Source organism: Alligator mississippiensis, chromosome 1, assembly GCF_030867095.1.
Source record: "Alligator mississippiensis isolate rAllMis1 chromosome 1, rAllMis1, whole genome shotgun sequence".
Lineage (NCBI taxonomy): Eukaryota > Metazoa > Chordata > Crocodylia > Alligatoridae > Alligator > Alligator mississippiensis.
In genome coordinates, this window is record NC_081824.1 from 296,316,392 (window position 1) to 296,339,002 (window position 22,611).

At 39.6% G+C, this 22,611-nt stretch overlaps 1 protein-coding gene across 1 annotated transcript; it reads left to right on the top strand.

The window, feature by feature from the left end:
* The first annotated feature begins 760 nt into the window (after positions 1 to 760).
* ETS2 (ETS proto-oncogene 2, transcription factor) lies at positions 761 to 14,917 on the top strand. The gene is made up of 10 exons (XM_006269409.4): positions 761 to 858; positions 4,807 to 4,878; positions 7,470 to 7,590; positions 8,660 to 8,779; positions 9,215 to 9,415; positions 10,135 to 10,218; positions 10,892 to 11,131; positions 11,249 to 11,512; positions 12,177 to 12,295; positions 13,285 to 14,917. The coding sequence occupies exons 2-10, from the start codon at positions 4,807 to 4,809 to the stop codon at positions 13,498 to 13,500; spliced, it is 1,437 nt and encodes a 478-aa protein (XP_006269471.1). The 5' UTR covers positions 761 to 858; the 3' UTR covers positions 13,501 to 14,917.
* The last annotated feature ends 7,694 nt before the right edge of the window (positions 14,918 to 22,611 follow it).

A 22,611-nucleotide genomic window follows, 5' to 3' on the forward strand; every position in this document is an offset into this window, starting at 1 on the left:
GTGTGGTGGCAGCATCCCCAGGTTGAGAACCACTTGTTTGAATGGCCCAAGGGACCACAATATACTCATCACGTTTCTTTGGTCCCTGCCCTGAAGACACTACCATTTAAATTCATCATTTAAATAAATATCATCTTCTGCTGCTGCTGTTGCTCCTTTTAAAGTGTGTGTCTCTGTGTGTGTGAAAGTGGGTGCATGTGTGAGAAAGTGTGCAAGTGTCTGCGTGTACAAGTGCCTGGGTGTGCATGTGTGCTAGCATGTGTGTATGTGTGCATGCAACCACGTGAGAGTGAGTGTGAGAGTGAGTGTGTGCATGTGAGTGTATGTGTGTGAGGGTGTGCAAAAGTGAGTGCGCAAGTGTGTGTGCGAGGGTGTGAGAGTGTATGTGTGTGGGCGAGTAAGTGTGAGGGGGTGTGCGAGTATGAGTGAGCGTCTATGTGCGTATGTGCAAGTTTGTGTGAATGTGTGCGTAAGTCAGTGTGCGTGTATGTGTGAGTGAGCGCGTGTGTGAGTGTATGTGAGCGTGTATGAGGGTTTGGTACGTGTGTGTATGTGAGTGAGTGAGTGAGTGCGTGTGAGGCTGAGGGTAGGAATGAGTGCGTGCATGTGTGTGTGAGACAGAGCGCGAGGCTGAGTGAGTGTGTGTGTGTGTGTGTGTGTGTGTGTGTGTGAGGGAGGGAGGATGAGTGCACGTGTGCGCGCGGGAGACGCTGGGGCCGCCCCAGAGGGCGGGGGCGGGGGCGCGGCCCGGGCTCCTCCTCCTCTCGCCGCTGCCTCTGAAGAGCGGCTGCCCGGCTCGCGCCCGGCACAGCACAGCGCAGCGTTCCGCACCCGCACCCGCAGCCACAGCCACAGCAGGTAGGGGAGGCCGGTCGCCTGGCCGCAGCCGCGGCAGTGATGCTCCCTGGGGAAGGCGGGGGGAAGGAACCTGGCCCTGCCCGGAGGGCTCTACACCCTCTAGCTCCACGGCAGATGCCTTGCCGGCCCAGCCGCTGGAGGAGCCCGACTGGGGCCGGCCGAGTTAGATGTGGAGCCGCAGCCTGCGCCTTGTTCTTCCAGCTTCCGGAGGAGCCCGCCTAGGACGGGCTGGCTTGGTAGCATGGCCACCTTCTGCCAGACAAGCCGGCTTTGGACAGGCTGGTTTAGATGCAGCCCCCTATGCCTTGCCTCTCTAGCTGCCAGAGGAGCCCGCCTAGGACAGGCTGGCTTAGATGTAGCTCTGTGCATCCATCCTGCCAGACTAGTCTGCCTGGGACAGGCTACTTTGGCTTGGTTTGGTTTAGTTGAGTGACTGTTTGCTGTTTGTTTGTTTTTTTTTCTTTGGCCTTCCAACCATTTGCCAGCTCTTAGGTGTTATGATGGTTTAGACAGGCTGGCTTGGTTGAGTAGGTTTTTGGGGTTTGTGGGTTTTTTCATTTTGTTGTATTTTGTTTCTTGGACTTCCAACCGGTTGCCAGCTCTCGGGCATCACAAGCAAGCACTCTGTCTCAGCCCCTGCTGGGAAGCTGTGGGCCCCGGTTCGGCAGAATTCGTTAATCAGTGCCTGAGCCTGTTGACCCTGTTCAGGTTCACCCACTTGCAGCCGTGCGGGGGTGTGGAGAGAAGGCGTGCGGCAAGGGCAAGGAGCAGTTGTGGGTGGATTGGATTGAGTGGGGGTTGAAGTAGCCAAGCCCAATGCCAGTGTGTGGTGAGTGGGGGGTGGGATAAGCAGCCAGGCCCAACAGCAGCATCCTGCTGTTGTTCTCTGTCTCTGAAAAGACACACCAGCTTTCATCCATGCAGAAAAAAACACTCTTTTAACCCTTTCAAGAGCACTGAAAGGGTGGGTATCTCAGCCCCGTTTGTTTTCTAGTAGCAGGCACAAGCCAGTGACACTAGGCCTGTTTGCATCTTTGTTGTACAACTTGAACTCGGTTAGAAGGTAGATATTGTGGTGTCAATATGCAGGGATTTGGTAGCCTGAATTTGCTGAACTGGCAGTCTGTTTTCCAGTGCTCAGTGTGCTACATACATTTTGAAAACAAGATCCAGAAAAATCATAGTGTGTTTAGAAGAGCAAGTGGCAATGGTCCTAGGGGCTACATTTAGTAACTGGAAGAATGTCAGATATGCTAGTTATTGCATAAAATTATTCTTTGTACTCTGAACACTACTCAGACAAATCATGAAAATATGGAAGAGAAAATCCTGTTCCTCTAGATCAGTGATAAAGCTCTGCTGCTTTTCACCATTGCACCTGAAATCTTTGGAAGCCATATTAGTAATACAGGATGGGTCCAATATTTAAAGTTTATTAAGAACCTAAGTAATGTGATATCACACACAAATGCAGCCGTGTTCAGGAGTTACTTCTCAGAGCTGGACACTCCTTCTCTGTGTATTTTAATGCTGCTACCACACACAGAAAGAGAGAAAGAGAGAAAGAAAGAAAGCCACAGTAGAAGAAGAAGAATAGTCATTTAAACTGTAGTATCTTCAGAGCAGGGACCAAAGAAACTTGATGCATATATTATGAACAGTTCATTAGTTCCCAAAGTTCCCTCTAAAGTATAACATTTGTTAATAATCTAATTTAAGTAAAATGATAGCTGTATATTACATGCTTGGGTGGTATTGATGATCTGTGAAGCTGACAATTCCTTTCAATGCATTTAATATATTTTCTGTCATAAGCCTTTTATACTCAGAAATAGCTAACATTGCATCTGAAACAAGTCCTTAGGTTATTGTTCTTTGTTTGCTTTTTTTTTTTTTAATTTTGCTTTTAAAGTGATCAAATAGAAAGGAGGGAATAGGTTTATCATCTGTTTGTTTGCATCTGGACAGATTTTGTAGGGTGTTGCTTAGAGAAAACAAATATAGTCAGCCCAGCTTTTATTTGCAGTTTATTTGCTAAAAACCTTTTATTTGCAGTTTCTTTTTGAACCAGTTTAGGATTGCACTTGGAGTTTTACATACCTTTAGTAAAGTCATTTAAAAAAATAAAAAGGACTGGAGAACATTTGTTGATGTCCTTTACCTGATAAGGAATTTCAAAACGCATACAAGTTTCTAGACAGTTTCTGTGAGGCTGAAACAATCAACATCAGGAGGAGGTAAAAGGTGGGGGGGAGGAGGAAAGTGTTTAAACAAACAGCTTTTCAATAGAGTCTGAGTAGAGCATTTATTCTCACTTTTTACGTCATCATGATAAACTTGAACACCACCCCAAAAAAAATGGTACTTCCTTGTCTGAGCTTCGTTGCTGAGTAAATGCACAGTAATCTTATCACTTTTTATTCCATTAAATAGACTTCAGAGTACAAGTCCTGAGATCACACAATTCTGTTTCTTTGTATTATACATTATATGACAGTACTTCTGCCAGTATGACAATTCTTGTGTTACTGCAATCAAGTTATTGGTTTCATTGGTTTCAGTTAGAAACCCTTTCAAGTGGAAACTTGAGAGGTAGCCTGACACTCTTTGTTTAAAAAAAAAAAAAAAAAAAATTAGTTACACTTTCAGTTATGAAGCATGCAAAGTTTAACTGATGGTTTGGGGTTGCTTTCTCTTTCATTTAAAGAAAATCAGGTTACTAGTTTTTGGGTTTTAGTTTTTTGTTTTGTTTTGGTTGGGTGTTTTTGTTTCTTTGGGGGTTTTTTTTGGTTTTTTTTGTTTTTGTTTTTTTTTTTTGGAATAGGCAACTCTCCCATTCCCATAAAATGGGAGAGTTAAAACATGTACCATCCAGACATGACATGGTAAAAACCATACTAAAAATGTATTTTACTGTATATGGGGGTTGGTTGTAGCCGTGTTGGTCTAAGGGCATAGGCAGAGAAGGTTCTTTGGGTAAATCCAGTATCTTTTATTAGACCAACTAAAATAGTTGGAAAAATTCTTCTTTGCAAGCTTTTGGGTATAAACACCCTGCTTCAGGCAGAAAGAAGAACATCTGTAGTTATATGCTTTTCCTGGATGGGAGACAAGAAGCCTCTGGCTTCTATTTTATCCCATCCAGGAAGAGCACATAGCTGCAGAGGCAACCTCTGGCTGAAGCAAGGTGTTTGTACTTGAAAGCTTGCAGAGAAGTTTTCCAGCTATTTTAGTTAGTCTAATAAAAGATATTGTATTTATCCAAAGAACCTATACTGCACATTGCCTTTGAAATGCCCAAAGAACCTAAGTTGGTATTGTGTAATTCCCTTCCTTTATAGTGGGTTGTCTTTTCCCTGATACTTCTCAAACGCTTATTTATTCAACTGACCACAAGAATCCCATGACAAATAATCGAAACATAGCTATCAACAAGCTATTATTTTTAGGCTATTAAGTTTCACATTTTGAATGCAACCTACATGCAGTAGTCTGCTTGATTGAATTAACAGTGTACTCTGGATCATTCTCAGTTATGAATTTTGCCTGATAAAGAACTCATTACAATCTGTCTCCTCTCTTGAATATCCCAAATGTTTTATAGCTGGCTTGTGGGGTTTTTTTTTTTTTTTAAGAGGCAGTAAAAGACAAATAACTCCAAATCTGAGTATGCTTGAGGCCTTGCCTACATTGCAGAGTTATGTCAACTAGCAATATGAAGAGATCACACCCCATAACTGATACAGCTTGTTTCTGTTGATTTTTAAAGCCCTTGGAAAGAGAGTGCTGAATTGGGCCCTGCCCAAGTACATAGCACATAACCTAGTTCTGTTCTTGCTCCACCTTACTCAACCTGTTCTGTTCTAGAGCAGATAAGATGTTTCTGTTCGTGAATATGCACTTACAGGGGTAATAATATGTTTCCCGCATTCTGTTTCTATTTCTCAGATGAGTGATTTTGGAATCAAGAACATGGATCAGGTAGCTCCTGTGTCTAACCTCTACAGAGGAATCCTCAAGGTGAGTTCTCTTAGGCTAGATGCTTCTAAAGCCAAAAGGTTGCATCTACTCATTGCATTATATTTATAGTCTGTTAATGCTAATGAAGGAACTGTATGGACATGCTGATGAGAGGATAGATTCTCAAGTACTGAAAGTCTAATTGCAGACAAGGTTCTCTTCCTCTAGTTGGCACTTCAATTAAGTGGAACTAGAGCAAGCCCTTTGTATCCAGCCACTTAAAATTGACAAACATATTGGATGAACAGTTAATTCCATCATAATTCCCACCAATCCTAAAGATCTCATAGTAAAATATAGGGTCAGATACTGAGTTCTAATTCTTTGAAGTAACGGGCATTTAGGTGCAAGTAAAGGCAGCAGGACTGGGTCTTTCTGTGTTTAACTTTGTGTGGCTGTCACATTTTGATATGCAGCTTTAGTTCTTATTTATATAAAAGCATTACTATGGTATGCGGAAAATTTAGAACTTGTCTTGTGATTAATTTATTACATGCAAGCCTAATACCAAATGAAAATAGAGTGTAATGCAGGAAAACAAAAGCAGGCTATTACATTTTATAATTATTCAAATGTATTGACTCCATTTAGAAGGAATTTAAAGACAAGAGGACAAAGTAGGAATAAAAGATTCCTTTTCTAGCTGTCTGCAAGTGCTTTTCTCTTTATCTATATGACAGTTCCCCCCGCATCTCAGCCTTGATTCTTTATATAGTGACGATCAAGGTAAATTGAATAAAGACCAGTCAGACTTTCTGAATCCTTGAACCGTAAGAAATGCTGTGATCATTGAGGATTTTATTTTTAGAGCAATTCAGATACCAGAGATTTGTTTAAGTGAGCTTCAAGGACTGAAGTGGAGGTGAAGTGGGGAACTTTTTTTGTTAATTTGTTTACTGTATAGGACAGCACACAGTTCTTATGCCAGGCATAAAACAAAATAGACATTAGTAACAACACAATTTCATGTCTCAGCCTTTAAGGTACTAGTCCGTTATCAGGTACTCGTTACTTATTTGCAGTTCTTTTGGATTTGCTTTAAGTTGTACGTAAACTTGTAATAGCAGCTCTCATGTATATTTTGAGGTCAAATAACGTTCTGTTGACTATGAGTAAGGTGAGCAGGATTTATCCCATGTAGAGTTTTCCTCTACTAGTTATTGAAGGCTTTGCTCAAAGATGAGTTTCATGTTTCACAAGTGTAAAATCCAGCATGCTTTCTACTCATTCATGGTACTGCATTTTTTCCAGTGACTCAGTATAAGGGTCATCTATTTACACAAAACACAGGAGTTTCCAAATGATGTTGAAAGAACTTGGCCTTCCTTCTAGGTACTAGTGATGAATCAGAGCTATTCTCTATTTAACATAAAAGGAGTCTTCTAGGCAGCTACTATTAACCATTTCATTTAGATGAGAGCTTTAAAGTATTTTATCCTGACTCTTTATTCTTTGTCATTGTTCCTGAACATTTTTTGTTGTTTAGAACAAATTACATTCTCTCAGTAACTTAAACCACTAAAAAAATAAATCACATGAGAAACTATTACATAAGTCATGTGGGGCTGTACCACAGCTCCTAGTAATATGATGTAGATTAAATCTTTAAAAAATATATAAATAAATTTACTTCAGTCCTCAATTATTCACTATCTGTTCATATCGTTATAATTGTTACTCGGAGGATAATACCACTACTGCAGTAGGTTAAAACAATACATATACTACTACAGATTTCTTTTTAAAAATTTAGTATATCAAGCAATTGTGCATGTACAACTCAAGTTCCAAGAAAGGTTAAAATATCTTCTGCTACTTGTGCCTTTTTATAAAGTACCAGAAGAAAGTCTTTTCATATCACTTCTTACAGTCTAACTTTTTAAAAGAGGTTTATATTGCCTTTTTGCCACTGCAGAGATGCAGCTGCCACTCTGTAAACAGATGTGCTGTGCTTCTTACTGTAGTAGCATTTTGCTAGAGTCATTAACAGCTCATATAGGCACTTACCCCTCTCCCCAGCCTATTCACCTCAGTGGTGGTGTAAACATCAAAGCTTAATTGAGGTCATTTAGCCTCTGACTTAGTTTCACTCAGGCAGTGCAGTCTTAAAAATGCAAATGAGCAGCATTAATACATTATGAAGGTTGCACAGTTATTTTATACAGATTGAGAATCTGGCCCTATGATTTGTAAAATGGTTCTACTGAAGCCAGTAGAGCCATGCCAGTTTACACTAGCTATGTAGGATCTGGCCTAGAGGGTCAGGAAAGACGGGAATAGTTCTGATGTATAACTTATACAAACACGCTTGTACATATGTATACAGGCTGCACACTTTAAATGCAGTAGCTGTATTCATGTTGGGACCTAGAGAGCATATCAAAGAACTGTTTCACTGTAGTTGGAGCCTTAAACATTTATGTTAATATTGTTTCTTGTATGCATAACTTGAACTTAAGTTTAATGCATGTATCATAGTCTGAATCCTGTTTTTATCAACGATTGGGAAATTCAACTCCTTTTAGCTGTTCTTGGCAATGCTCTGATAAAATGCTTACACTGCGTACTTGTTTTCTTAAACCATCTTGCAGCGTCAGCCAGCATTTGACACCTTTGATGGAGCAAATTCTTTATTTGCTGGATATTTTCCCACATTAAATGAAGATCAGACGCTTCAAGAAGTGCCAACAGGCTTTGATTCAACTTCTTATGGTAAATATTGTTCTGTAGTCTGAACAGCAATATCAACAGCTCAAATAAAATGTATTTGGTATTGGCTTCAGTAACCCTTTCACTTTGAGCAACAATAATTTTTTTTAATGTAAAAACAAGCATTGTGGAGTGTTTCGGGTGGGGGAGTTGTTTTTTAAGTTACTTTAGGGCTCTAACTTTGCCAACACACTTTAATTTTATTCGCAAGAGTAGTTACAATGATAGTTTACAGCTTCCCATGTTGAAGCAGAGTTCATGAGCATAAAAGGAATTGGTGTCTGTGGAAAGTTTCTGGAACAGACTTGAGACTGCCTGTGCAATAATTTGCTAATATTGCTGATCGTTATCAACTTCTTAAGCTTCCATTTCTAGTACTTTAGTCAGACATCATCAAGCAAACAAGCACACCAATATATTGGTAACAAGTGTGATGGAAACACATAGGCACCATCTTGCAATGAACTGTGTGGGTGTGGTGTTTGACCTGCTTTATCATGTGGAACTCCTGACAGGACCAAAGGCTTAAAAAGCTAGAATAGCCTTGCAGCTGCATGCACAGTGCTAAAATCTGAATAAAATTGAATAAAACATGACAACACTATAAACTCAAAGGACTGACACATCCATAAACAAGCCATTTCATCACAGCCTCTTCTAAAGCTCTCAGACTCGATTGAAAATATCTGGGGTAGAGAGATTGTTACACAATAGTCACTAGAATCACACTAGAAGATATGAAGCATCTCTCACCTTATTCCCTAACAAAGATCATTAAATCCCCACATAACCAAATTACACTTCTTGCCACCAGAAGTTAGTGAGGATCTGTATCATTATCAATCGCAAAGATTTATTTTGTCATGATGCAGTTTTGAGACTACAGCTGATTGTAGTAGTGTTGTTAAGTCAAATGTTGGAAGGCCTAAAATGGATGTATCATGACTGGCTTGTTTTATTTAGGTTTTTTTCAGTTCCTCCTTTTGTAGCCACCTAAATAACCAAATAGATTCTCTATCATGATTACCCCTCAACTAAATAGTTACATGTTCTCCTCTCCTCCTTTTTAAAGAGTCAAACAACTGTGAATTGCCACTCTTGACCCCATGCAGTAAGGCTGTGATGAGTCAGGCCTTAAAAGATACTTTTAATGGTTTCACCAAAGAACGGTGTCGCCTGGGTATTCCAAATAGTAAGTGCTTTCTTTCTATAACCTCGTTTGTTTTTTTTAAGTGAAAAAAGTGAAAAGTAACAATTAGTTAGATAATTCTCAATGAGAAGGAATTGTACTATTAGAAAGTACAAACATACATCTTGTGTGAATTTGGCAAGGTTTATGTGGAAAGATTAGACATACTAATATAAATGGGGGGCATGCAGAGCTTGTATTTTTCAACATAAGAAAAATGAGCTCATCAACTGTTTAAAACTGAGTAAGGCAGGAAAATTTAGAATATTGTTTTAAAATGATGAATAAATTACTGATAGATGAGCTTCTGATGATGAACTAAAAATCCTATTTAATTTTGAGTCCCCACTCGTTTCTTTTTAACTAAACTTATTTTAGGTTCTTATTAATTTCAAAAGCTGCCTCTAAATTTTATTCTATTTTTCTTTCTCCCTACAGACCCTTGGCTGTGGACTGAAAACCAAGTTTGTCAGTGGCTTTTATGGGCTACCAATGAGTTTACTTTGTCCAATGTAAACTTTCATCGGTTCCTCATGAATGGCCAAAACTTGTGCAGCCTAGGCAAGGAACATTTCCTGGAGCTGGCACCTGATTATGTGGGTGACATTCTGTGGGAACACCTGGAACAGATGATAAAAGGTAGCTAGATGACCAGAATCTAAACTGTAATTCCAATAATGAAGACAAACACTATTTTAATCATTTTCAGTAAATTTTGTATTTAACTACCTAAACAACCTACACAAATGCACTCAAAAATCAGTCCAGACAAATGAAATCAATGGGTCTCACCATGGACACATTCATGTGTGCCTCCCAGTCAGTTTGCAGGATGGGAGCCTAAGCAACTGCTCAAAAAAAAAGTGGAAACTTCTTGTTCTATGGTTACTATAAACTGATTTTCAACTTCCAAAGCAGTGTAGTAAGTGAATAAGCGCAGGACCAGTACTGAGACAACTACACTGTTGGGCAGTAGCAGACAAACCAGTGGTCTTGTTGTCTAGCTGAACTTGGTTGTGTTGTTATCTTGTGTATAAAACAGTTATCAAAAGCCCGGATCCCACAAACACACACATGCCTAGTATCTTTTCGCTTCTTGGAACTGCATGTGTATACAAATTAAACAGTTGCATGAATGTTTGCAGAATCTTAGCCTTAAAACATGCTGCAGATTTTTAGACAGGCTGAATATCAGAATTTCATTGGTATTAAATATTACCTGCTAGCAAGTACTCTTTTCAAAAGCTTGATTTTTTTTTTTTGTTTGTTTTTGTTTTCCCCACAAAAATACTTAAAGACTTCCTCAGTGTTCCTGTCCAGATCAGTAAATAGAAATGCATTTGTTCTGTTTTGTTCAGACAGCCAAGAAAAGACACAAGATCAGTATGTTGAATCTTCTCATCTCACTTCTGCCCCTCACTGGGTCAACAACAACTCATTAAGTAAGTCAGTTGAAACACAAGCTTGGTTTTAGTGTATGTAGTATCCAAACTCTGTATGTAGAACATCACTATTGCCACCTTGAATAAAACTTATCCATTCTGGTTTTTTTTAGTGGGAGTTGTATTTAACCCCCTTTTTTGCTGCCAGCCTTTGAGTGTGGGTAGAGTAGAGGTGGAGGTGGGGGAGAAATTACATGGATCATGGAGTCCCTCTTCCCCCATCCTCCAGCTTTGTATATTTTTAGAGTTGTACTTTTAACGCATGAATTCTCTAGCTCTTAATCCGCTGATTCCTAAATTGGAAAAGACCTTCCCAGAATTACCTAAGCTTTCACAGCGTTTTCAGTTGGTTCTAGTCCCTTTGAACCAGAGAGCTCTGAGCAATGGTCTGTTAATCATACTGGAGATAACCAGTTATGTGATAATCTGGTTCAAAGCCTTTTGAAGAAAAGGTAGCCTCCCACTGTCACTAGACTTTGGATTAGGATCATAGCATAGTTTTCCTTGCTCTTTTTTTCTCCCTCACTCAGCCAGGTTTTAAGCAAAATATATTTCTTGGTTGCCTGTGTGTATATGTAGCATTGGGGAGCCCAGGGTTTGTTCTTCTTCCAAGGCATTATGTTGTAACAAGGACTGTTGTGAATTACTTATTAATTCTTTAATTTTCCATTAGGTGTTAATACGGAACAGAACCCATATGGTATGTTGCTACCTAGCTACCCCAAAACCCTCAGTTACTCCAAACCCGATCTCCTGAATGATATGTGTCAGACTTCTGCAAGACCAAACCTCCTCAACCCAGATCAAGAATTTCCAATATTCCCCAAAACTCAACTAGAACCAGTTGGTGTGAACTACTGCTCCATGAACCAGGATTTCTCAAGAAATCTGAATTTGCTGATAGATAATTCTGGTAAGACATAATTTTAGCCCCCTGGCCACATGCTGTATGTTCTTTTTTTCTTTACATAGTTTTGTTTGCCAGAATAATCTAAGTAACAATGACTATATAATTTTTTTTTTTCTTAAGGTAAGCTTAGAGAGCATGAATCGAGTGACAGTGGCACAGAAAGCTATGAAAGCTCAGATTCTTTGCTTCAGTCCTGGAACAGCCAGTCATCTTTAGTGGACTTACAACGTGTTCCATCCTATGAAAGTTTTGAAGACGACTGTAACCAGTCTCTGTGTCTGAACAAACCTACAATGTCTTTCAAAGACTACATTCAAGAAAGAAGTGATCCCGTAGAGCAAGGGAAACCCGTTATACCTGCAGCAATTCTAGCTGGCTTTACAGGTAAGTGAAGTAACAAAGTATATCTTGTCATCTCTCTCTTTTTTTGTCATACTGATACCCTCTGTAGATTTGTATTTGTAGTTCAGAAGTATAGTATACCCTTCCTTAGATAACGTTGTTTTTTTATGAACTGATTCAAATCTAAATATTAATAAAGCAAATATCACTGGACTATTGCTCTATGCAAAGTAAATACAAACCACATCAAAACTAAGACTGCATTCCATTTTTATAACTGACAGTTCTGACTTTCTGAAAGGAAGGTAGATCAGGCAATGTGTCCAATTCATTAAGTTCACAGGCACTGACTCGCCCACTAACTGTTCATCGCTAGTGGCCTTGCTCAGGTAAACCTTCCTTTTCAGGAAGTTTTGCCAGGGCCAGAACTTCAGGACAGGATCTTAAGATTTTAAATATATCTGTCAGCAGAAAGGAATCAAGAGAGAAAAAGACAAGGCTTAGTTCAAATAATCATTTTGATTGAAAACGGTGATCTTGTCTCATTCTAATGACTCCCCTCAGCAAATTTCCATCACAAATGAGCTTTCTGTCAGTGTTCTTTGCCTCATACTAGTAAGTTAAAATTAAGTTATTTCTTTATTCCATAATATAGCCTTTAATTGGAATCAGTCATTTTACCAATTCTTATCTTGTTTGTATACAGGCAGTGGACCTATACAACTATGGCAATTCCTTTTGGAGTTACTGACTGACAAGTCCTGTCAGTCATTTATTAGCTGGACCGGAGATGGATGGGAGTTTAAACTTGCTGACCCAGATGAGGTGTGTGCCTAACTTTTTATGAATAAAAAGATTTAGGGTGTTTATCCTGTAAGCAGTCCCTCTGTGGAGTTGCTTCACAAGATGCAAGGTTTACAAAATCAGACTCTTGGTGAAATCTGTTTGTCTGCAAATATGTTACTATACAAGCTAGGCTAAGGTGAAGGACTTCTCAAGGTCATCGATCAGTCCAGTCACTTCAGTGTATGAAAACAATGTGATGGAACATTCCAACTTTGCATGTTGCTGTCACATTTGATTTACAGCATTGCTTATACTGCCTAAAGAAAACCCAGTTTAAGCAATGCAGTTGGGAATGCACAAACATATGACATGTCATGTACATGTACGTATATTGAGGGCTGCATAGTTCCTTTTTTTTTTTTTAAGATATCCATCAAATTGCTATTATGATGCATTTAAAATATATGATCAGAAACAAGTTTCAGTTACTTAATAGCTAGAATAAACTTCTTCAGCTTTTTCACTGATGATGAAATTTGTTTTCTGATTCAGTTAAGAGGCCTGATCCAAGGCTCCCTGAAAGACTCCTATTGATCTCTTTAGGATACAGATCCTGAAGTGACTCTGTCTTATTCAAGTTTCACTTAAGGAAGTATACTGCACTGTTCATAAATTTACTCTTAACCACACATCTCTGTTTACTGGTGGGTTTTTTTTTTCTATTTTATTTATTTTTATTAATACCTTCTGGGACAAGGTGTCACATGGGCCCACCTACTCTGAATTGGCATTGTGTCCACTGTTTTGGTCATAAACTATGCTTTTCTCGCTTCAAACTAATGCCGGTATTCTGAGCAGAGGCTGTTTATTAAGTGTTCAGCCCTGCTACTCCCAGTCAGCCAAATATCTCCACTGAATTCAGGGCATTTGAACCAAATAAAATGGCTTGACTACTAATAAATTTTTTCCAATAGATCAGCCACTGACTGAGAGATTATTTAACTTTTTCCCCCTCCTTTTGGCTGCAGGTGGCACGACGGTGGGGAAGAAGGAAAAACAAGCCAAAAATGAACTATGAGAAGCTGAGCCGAGGCTTACGCTACTATTATGACAAGAATATCATCCACAAGACTTCAGGGAAACGTTATGTATATCGTTTTGTATGCGACCTACAGAACTTGCTGGGGTACACAGCAGAGGAGCTGCATGCCATGTTAGGAGTGCAGCCAGACACAGAAGACTGAGCACAGCAATCTCAAAAACTGGCAGAGATCACGTGTTCAAACTGTGACAGGGAACCATCTGCAGGCAGCTTTTTTGACTGTTCAGATTGGTGCAACTGTTAAGAAATAAGGACCTTAAAGAAACAATGTTGTAACCAGGGAAAGTTGAAGGAAGAAGTGGCCTTATTTCATCAGATGCAATGGCGTCATAAATTGCTGCATCAGTCCCTTGAGCAGAACAGAAGTCGGCATGGGGCCAGACTCCAGCCTGAAGACAAAGAAAGGCTGTAGGATTTTGTTTTTTTGTTTGTTTTTTTTTTTGGCTGTGTGCACTGCCATATTCATCTGGGTGGTTTTTAAAACCAAAGCTTGGATGAGAGACCAGGGATGCATCAGAATTCTAGCTCAAAACTTAAATTATCACTATAGCTTACATTGTATATTATGATCCATTTAAAAAAAACACACTATTTATTTAAAATGGGCAGTAAGAAGAATCTGTAATCTCTTCTAAAGTACATCTTTGTTATACATGAGCATACTGCACATGTACAGAAATGCGTCAAAACCAGGTATAGCAGTTGTAAAGTTCTCTCAGCAGAGGGGGAGGAAATCTCACCATTTCAACAGTCAATTTATGTATACTGCGATTTTTTTTTTTTTTTTTTTTTCTTTTTGAAATTCTGTAATGTTCCTATTTAACAGATATTGTATATTGTAATTTAAACTAATTGTATGCGTCTGGGGGGGGTTGTTTTTTGTTTTTAAATAGGAAGAAGGTAAACACAAATGTTTGTTTCATGTTTGAATAGGACATACAACCTTCTACAAATATTTAATCTGCCTGAGGGACATTATAAAATGCTAGGAATATGCACATGCTGTTGTATATGCTAGTAGTATAAAAGTCATACAGAGGGTTTCATTCAACATTTTGCCATGAATGTAGCTGGCCAATTCTTTACACATTTTGGCATTTTTACAAGAAACTTGGACATAAAGGGCCTGTTTTGTGGTTTCTCCTCTACCTGAAAGTGAAAATATTAATATGGATAAATGTCATTTTTCTTTGATAAATGGCATATGTTTTGAACTTCTATGCATGTCCTTTTAAAACAATTTGTATACAAGCAAATTTTTTTCAGTTGATTTGTTTTTTCTTTACTTTTTTTTTTTTTTTTTGTGTTCCAGTTTATCCTGTATAATTAAAATATGAATTCTATTTTTGGAAATATTTGTGACTCCTTTTCAGAGATCAGGAGGAATTTATGTAGCAGGTATTTTTACTGCAAAAACAATTCACTGGAAAAATGTAATTTGTAAGAAAGCTTTTATTTTTTATCTGAGCTTGATGTACATTTAAATGTGGTGTACATTGTGAGAGGTTTAAAAAAAAAAATCAAATGTTTATTAAAACCTCTTGGGGAAAGAAATTAAATAGTTGTGTGCATTTCTTAAATTTTGATGAATTCCCAGTATCCCAAGACAGTCTGAGCTGGATTTCTTATTTCTGTGTCTGTAACATAACAATGACATCTGAAGTCTAAGGGCTAGTTTTGTTTCTCATTGATATGAGAGGAAAGAGTAAATTCAATGAACATAGCTGAGTTACATCAGTGTAAAGCTTGGAGGTGGAGAACTAGGCAAAGGTGCTTTTTTTTTTTTTTGGTGTGAGTTCACAAAGACCCTAGACTTTCCCTTTGAGACCTTGTGTTGATGCTGTACCAGGCTACTGCGAGAAAGTAGGATTATAAGAAAGTAGGACTGGAAGCGATGTCATGTGGTCATCTAGTCCAGCCCCTTGCTCAAGGCAAGGTCATCCTTGACTAAAGCATTCCAGACAAGTGTCTGTCTAATCTGCTCTTGAAAACTTCCAAGGATGGAGATTTCACAATTTCTTGAGGTAGCCAGTTCCAGTACTTGACCATTTGCATAGTTAGAAAGTTCCTCCTAATCTCCATCCTAAATTTCCCCTGTTCCATCCTGAGTCCTGTCATGCAGAAAAGCTCATCTCCATCCTCCCCATAACTGCCCTTCTGGTACTTGAAGACCAGTTATCAAATCCCCCTTTAGTCATCTCTTCTCCAGGCTAAATAAACCTAGTTCTTTCAGCCTTTCCCCATAAGTCTTGCCTCTTGGGTCCCTGATCATCACTGTTACTCTTTCTCAGTTTCTAAAAGTTTCATTTCCAATGCACAATTTTTTTTTCCACCAAAAGACAGGAATAGCATTCAACTAGAGCTGAAGCTTATGGTCTGTTTTTCATATGATGGACCTAGTTTAAACAAAGGAAGAAAAAGGAAGATACAGTTCTATTTCCCAATTTCAGCAAAAGAACTTGCATCAGTTGGAAAAATAAAGTCTCTAAAAAACTGCTCACATTAGCACATTTCTTCCAGGAGCTTAAACCAATAATTTGCATTGTGTTACTTTAATGGGCACAACATTAAGTCCCAGGCACAAGTCTCTATGCACTACAAAGGAAGCCTATTTTTAAAGAGTGTTTTATGCCTCAGAACATGGCATGTAGGAAATAACTAGTCTTTTTTTCCCCCAGCAGCCTATAGACAAATGAGTAGCCCATGATTCCCAGTAAATCTCCCTCAGTTGTCTTCCAAACAAAGCAACAATGCCAATGCCAGTCTTTCCAAAGCCTGATTTCTGCAGGCCTCATGGAGCCACTAGTCTGTCAGAAGACTTAGACAAGGTTCTTTGGGTAAATGTGACATCTTTTATTTGACCAACTAAATAGCTGGTACAATTGTTTCAAAAGACAAAATTCAGTATCTCCTATGCTTTAGGGTTGTTGATTAGCATGCAACCTTCATTGATGAAGTTCCACCTTAACTATAAGCAAGCTTCCAAAGGGCTACTGCCCTCTTCAGAGTTCCTTAATTTCCCTTTGATTACCTTGTATAAGGAGTACTGGTTACTGTAAGGCCCAGAGTTTCTAGATTCTGTTCAGTTCCCAGTTCTCTTACAGGCTTCTTTCTGTGTAACCTAGGTGAACATACTTCATCTTTATATTCAGCTCCTGATCTGTAAAACAAAGGCTAAGAGTCTTCCTTTGTCTGTCTTGTCCATTGAGATTCCAAACTCTCTTAGGAAGAGGTTTTCTTGCATGTTCAAACAGTGCCTTCCACAAAAAGGACCTTAATTCTGTGCCTGTAGGTATTATGCTAATATAAACAATAAGAATTCAGCAGTATACATGCAATTAACTGCAGCAAGATCTCATTTCGTCAAATATTAAGGACTCAATTTTTTTAAGATTAAACTGCCTGCATAAATCTAATCATGTAGATTTAGAACACCACTTGGTATAGTGCAGGCTTCAATACAGAATATATTAAACAGATGTTGAGATATATATCAATATCAGCATGTTTAATATATGTTAACCTCTCTCTCTCTCTCTCTCTCTCTCTATATATATATATATATGTGTGTGTGTGATGTTCCAAATCTATAAGATTAAATTCTTCAGCAATTAGGATCCAGCATCTGTTTGTATAGCGCAGGCAGAAATACAGAATTTAACCCACAGTGGGTGCATCTACATGAGACGCTACGGCGGAATAACTCATTGCTATGGCACCATAGTGTCGCTGGGCACAAACCATGACAGCAATCCTACTGCACCATAGTAATGAGCTACTACACAGTAGCTCTTTGCTACCGGGCAGTAGCATCTAAAAATAACCATGCAGTGATGGGACTGCACAGTAACGCCGGTTACTTATACAAGTACTAAATGGCTGTGCAGTAAGAACTGCGTAATCCATTGCATGTGCAGACACAGCCACTAACATCTTGCAAAGTACTCTGATACTGTACTCCAGAGTAAATGTCTACCAATAGCTAGAGACCACAATATTAATTTTGCTAAGGAAGCCTACTGGAGTCATAAAGGCAAGACAAAATAGTAAAAGAGAGGAAGAAAGAAAGAAAGTCACTTTCATTTGTTTCATGAGTGTATCACAGAATTCTGCAAACCGTAGTGCAAATGATCTGGAGTGGTGCAATTCCATGGAAGTCAGAATTTGAAAGTCTATGAAGTATTGTAATGAGAACCACAAAACCCCCCCCCCAACAGATTTGTCCAATGCAGTAATTAACTTTCAGGTTCCTGGAATGAAATCCAAAGGCCTCAGGGCAGCATTTATGCACCCCATAAAATGCAGAGCTATGCACCTCAGGAAAGAGTCCAAAACTGCCAACATGATCAGGAACCAGCAAAAATCAGTGTCCTCAAGGTGCAGCGATCTGGATCTAACTAATAAGCAGTCCAGAGCACAGGGGTGAGTCTTAAACCCCACCTGCCATATACCTCATCTAGGACTGCCAGGAAGTATATCCAGTCAATCATGATCCATAGCGGGAACCCTCTCCTGAAGTGGGGAGCCTGCGCCCTTTCTTTCAAAGAGCTAGCAAGACTTACTGTTTTCTTTTAAAATGGAGGTGGTAAAGCCACTACCAGCCCCCCTCATATAAATGCTTAATAGAGCTCACAAGAAGTGGAAGGCCTGACCTCAACTTCTGCCACTGCCTGAAAGGATACAAATCTACATCTTCCACCTCCTCCCCACCAAGTGATAGGTTAGTCTGAGTGGAACACCTGCACCCCTCCTGTTCAAGCTGCACTTCCATGTAGAACAGAATGAAAGTATTCTGCATGAGACTGTTTGACAAAATGCAAAAATTGGCCTAGGAGCAGGGAGTGAAACCCAAGACTCCCTCTCCTACAATGGCAGCCTAAATACTAGACTGCAGAGTTTTTCTACCTTTAATGCCCTCTCTCAAACCTAATGAATTTTTATTGTGTTTTCTTAAAGGGGTGAATTTGGCAGAACATGATTCTCCCATTTAACTTACATTTGTGAGCAGGATCTTTACTAAGTAACTGGACACATTTTGGCTCAATGAGAGGCAAAGATAAGCCATGAAGGGCAGAGGAGGAAGAGGTGTGGATCCAACAGAAATATCACTGTTGCAATAAACATGGTGTTGTCTTGCCTTCCCCTTCCTTCACAGCCATTCACAGAGCCTAATCTTGAGGGATACTAAGAACCAGATCAGGTTCCAAAACCCCCCAGCCTTATCCTGTTGCTACTGAATAGGCTGATCTAACTCCAGCTGCCTAACAATCCAACGCAGATGATTTTTGTATAAGGATTAACTGTTTTTGAATACTTTCCCCAATGTTCTAGGCACAAGGCTCCTTTTCTTTAACAGGAATGTGTGCCTGCTTGCTTCTCAACTATTTTTCCGTTAAACAAACATATGTATTGTTGCCAATGAAGCGAGAATTCCACTTTCTCCTCAAGGGGCTTTGTAAGAACTGGAAGGCTCAAAATACATCTTTTCCATACCCATTGCCTTCTCTGTCCATTACCTTCCAAAATTAATGAGTTTCCACATGCATACTTTTCTACGCATTTAATCAATAAAAATATATATAAACATCTAACCAGGTATAACATCCTAAAGACCCAAGGAGAAAGTTAGTCTGCTAAGTACCACCACAGATATGTAAGTCAACATTTTTGTCTTCATACACTAATACCTGTAGAATCATAGCTGGAAAAGACCCTGAGCTTATAGTCACAAAGTACTAGTATTCTAATGCAGGATTGCTCTTAAACTGTTTTTTGCCAAGTCCAGTTGTCAGGTAGTGGGGCTTCTATCATTTCTTTTGGATGATTATCATATAGTCTAACAGGTCCCCCTGATAGGAATCTTGTTCAACTGGGGGCTCACATACATTACATCTTCCTTTCTTAAACCAGTGTGTCTCTCTGTCTTAAAAGCAGCTTAGATGTTTACCAAAATCTTGAAGTGTGGGCAGTATTTCCAGCTTATTTTTAGGATATAGCAATCAAAATACAGCCAGTGGAAAATAATTTAGTAGAACCATCCCCACTGGCAGGCCTGAGAGTTTCATTTTTTTTATTACATTATTTTTTTCCACAACACTATTAAAATATTCTTGCTCATTAAAAAAAGAAAATAAAAAACATGAGCTGCCTAGCAATCCCTGAGCATTGCTTCAGATACAGTAGGAAGCTTTAAGAAGGTAGAACAGTTTCTTAAGGCACCACTGTGGTTTCAAGCTGTCAGGAGAATGGGCAATTATTGAAGTGACATGAATGGAAACTGCAATGATTCAGAAAATTATTAATAGCACATTAACAATGTCCCTTGAATAGCCCTCCACTGTACTGGAAGACAGTGGCAGGATTTTGTCCTATACCCACTCCTGGCTCTGCTTTTATTTAGGCTTGTGAATAATTTATAAAGAATCTAACTGAAATCAAACTTGATTGGGGGTCTAACCCATTTGCAAACCTCAGTTCAGGCTCCGGAAGAGCTTGCTGAACACAGGCTATCTCAAATCTCCCTAAAGGTGCCTCCATATTAATTAAGTTTAGCTGGGACTGGGACAAAAACACAAGACTTTGCAGTTGTATTCAAAGGGTTTTCTTTCTGCAGGAGTTGCTTCTCTGCCAGCTATCATGGATAAACCCTGTATGATTCAGTTCAAGACGCACAACCCAAATCCTTTAGGCTTTATACAGCCCTGTTTTTCTCTTCCTTTGAGCTTCTCTACCACAAAGAAACTAGTAACACTAACCTCTGCACCTGTTCAGGTGCTTTCAACAGTTCCATTTTTGGGGCATAGAAACTGATTTTACCTCCTCTTTGCTTTATAAATCCATTGGTCATAGCCACACATGCAGGCACATGCAGTTTGTGGTGCCACAAACCTAAGCCTTGCATGTTAAAATGTGTGCCACGCTGCTAATTTGCTTGTGCTTGTCTGGCTACATGTGCTTGTCTGGAGGCAGCCAACAAGTTCATTGTTGTGTTCCTGAAGTGTATGCAGCACCAGCAGGAATGCAACACAAGCTTAGTAGTACCAGCTTAGTTCTCACAGCAACAGTAGCACACTTACCTAGCCGTTCAATAAATATTTCATAACTTTGCCAGTGACAAACTCTGTGTTCACACAATAATCATCTATGACTTAATCAGGATTCAGTTTCTAGTTCCCCTTTTAATTTTTAGTCAACTTTGTAAACTGGAAAGTTTTTCTTTGCTCTCTAGCTACAGGCAGTAGGATACCTAGTTCGTAGCTCTTTTCAGAGCAAATATAGCTATCACTTCTAAAGCCATAGAAGTACTTCCCATTCCTGTGTCTGGCACAGAGATGGAGAAGAACAAAATGAAGGTACCTTTATTCTACTTCTGGGGCGTGCCTACATGTGCTTCCATGGTGCAGTTGTTACTGTGCTGTCATTTAGTACTTTGTGCTGCTGCATGCACATGCCCCTGCTTGTCTGGATGCACCCAACAAGTTCATTGTTGTGTGTCCCAAGAGGATGCAGCACCAGCTTTAGGAAGTATTAAATGAAGAAGCAATAACAGTTATTACTACACCATCCTGGCCGCGCACAGTTATACATTGTTATAATGACGTGCTATAGCAAGGTAGCTCACTGCTACAGCAACATAGTGTCGGTATCACAATTTGTTCCCGCTGACACTACATCGCCGTAGCACATCGCTACGGTGATGTAGCATCACATACAGATGTGCCCTTACAGTCATATTCAGGAGCAATGCCTCAGATGCCTGGGACTAGTCTAAGCTTCAGAAAAGGCCTGATAGGGACATGTGAAATGTAGCATAGACCTGAGCAAGGAATGAAAAACTGTACTTTTTAAAAGATCTAATCTTCTATTTTCTCATGAAGACAGTTCCTAACCCCTCTTCTACTGCTCTGGGTGATGGCCAGTGGATGACCAGTGGTTTGATGCGTGGGAGATAGCTTTTGTGATCTTATACAGGGCATCTTTACTCCCTTCCATATCCCCTCTTAGGGTTCTGTGGACAGGCAGAATTGCTCTGATAGAAGAGTTAAGAGCTCCTTTTCTTCCTCAGTGCATGCTTGTCCTGAAGCCTAATTGTGAATGTTTAAATGATAGCATAGTTCATTATTTTTGCACTGCAAGGGGAAACAAACACCCAAGAACTGTACTTAGACAGCGGGTGCAGATAATACAGAAACGTGAGATTTTAAAATCCTCATTTGGAACTTTCTTCTTCTGCAGGAAGTGTAGCGACAGCCGTCATCTAGGGAGGACCAAAAGGGGCTGTGAGGGAACTCTCTCCCTGGTGAAAGCAGCTGAAGGGAAATTGCACTGCCATGTGGCGCCTCTTATTTTCATCCCTGCTCATTATCTCTAGCTCGCTGGACTGATGACAAGTCTCAGGCCTCTATAAAGTCACTAACTCTAGCAGCTTTGCTTCCTGTGTTAAAACCACGGCTCAAGTTTTTATCAGTAGTCTGTAAACTTGCTCTTCTTCACCTTTGCTTGTCAAACTCACATCTGTGTAGAGCTTCTGGTTCAGCATCTCTAGTACTGATGGTCTTAACGTGGAGGAGCAGGCTTTTACGAGGTCACATGCTGAGGTCCATTGGTTGTCTCGATTGGTATCCTAGCAGACAACTCCCTCAGGTCACATACTTGGCATCAATAGTCAAGATACAGATCTCTGTAAGACTTCTAATATCGCTAACTGGCTGAGGCACAGGTTTTGAGAGGCTACTTACTCAGTAGGGGAAACTGTCTTTACCGTCAGATGAACTCAATGAACTCAATGCTGTGATTGTCAATAACTATTCCTGGTGGCACTGCATCCTCTTGGGGGACACAACAATGAACTAGTACTAACTGACAGCACACTAACAACTGCATCATGGGGGGCACATGTAGCTGCACCCCAGAAACAGAATAAAGATACCTTCATTTTGTCCTGCTCCACCTCTGTGCCAGGCACAAGGATGGGAAGAGCTTCTGTGGTTTTAGAAGTGATAGCTACATTTGCTCTGAAAAGACTTCTGAACAGGGTATCCTGCTGCCTGTAGCTAGAGAGCAAAGAGAAACTTTCCAGTTGGCAAAGCTGACTAGAAATTAAAAGAGGAACAAAAAACTGAATCCTGATTAAGTCATAGGTGATTACTGTGTGAACACAGAGTTCCTCACTGGCAAAGTTATGAAATATTTATTGAATGGCTAGGGAAGTGTGCTACTGTTGCTGTGAAAACTTTATGTACTAAACATTGAA

Excerpts from the sequence above, each read along its gene's own strand:
- ETS2 (XM_006269409.4), top strand. The coding sequence starts at position 4,807 with ATGAGTGATTTTGGAATCAAGAACATGGATCAGGTAGCTCCTGTGTCT. Across the intron at positions 7,591-8,659 it reads CTTTGATTCAACTTCTTATG|AGTCAAACAACTGTGAATTG; the intron begins GTAAATATTGTT and ends TCCTTTTTAAAG. Across the intron at positions 11,513-12,176 it reads AATTCTAGCTGGCTTTACAG|GCAGTGGACCTATACAACTA; the intron begins GTAAGTGAAGTA and ends GTTTGTATACAG.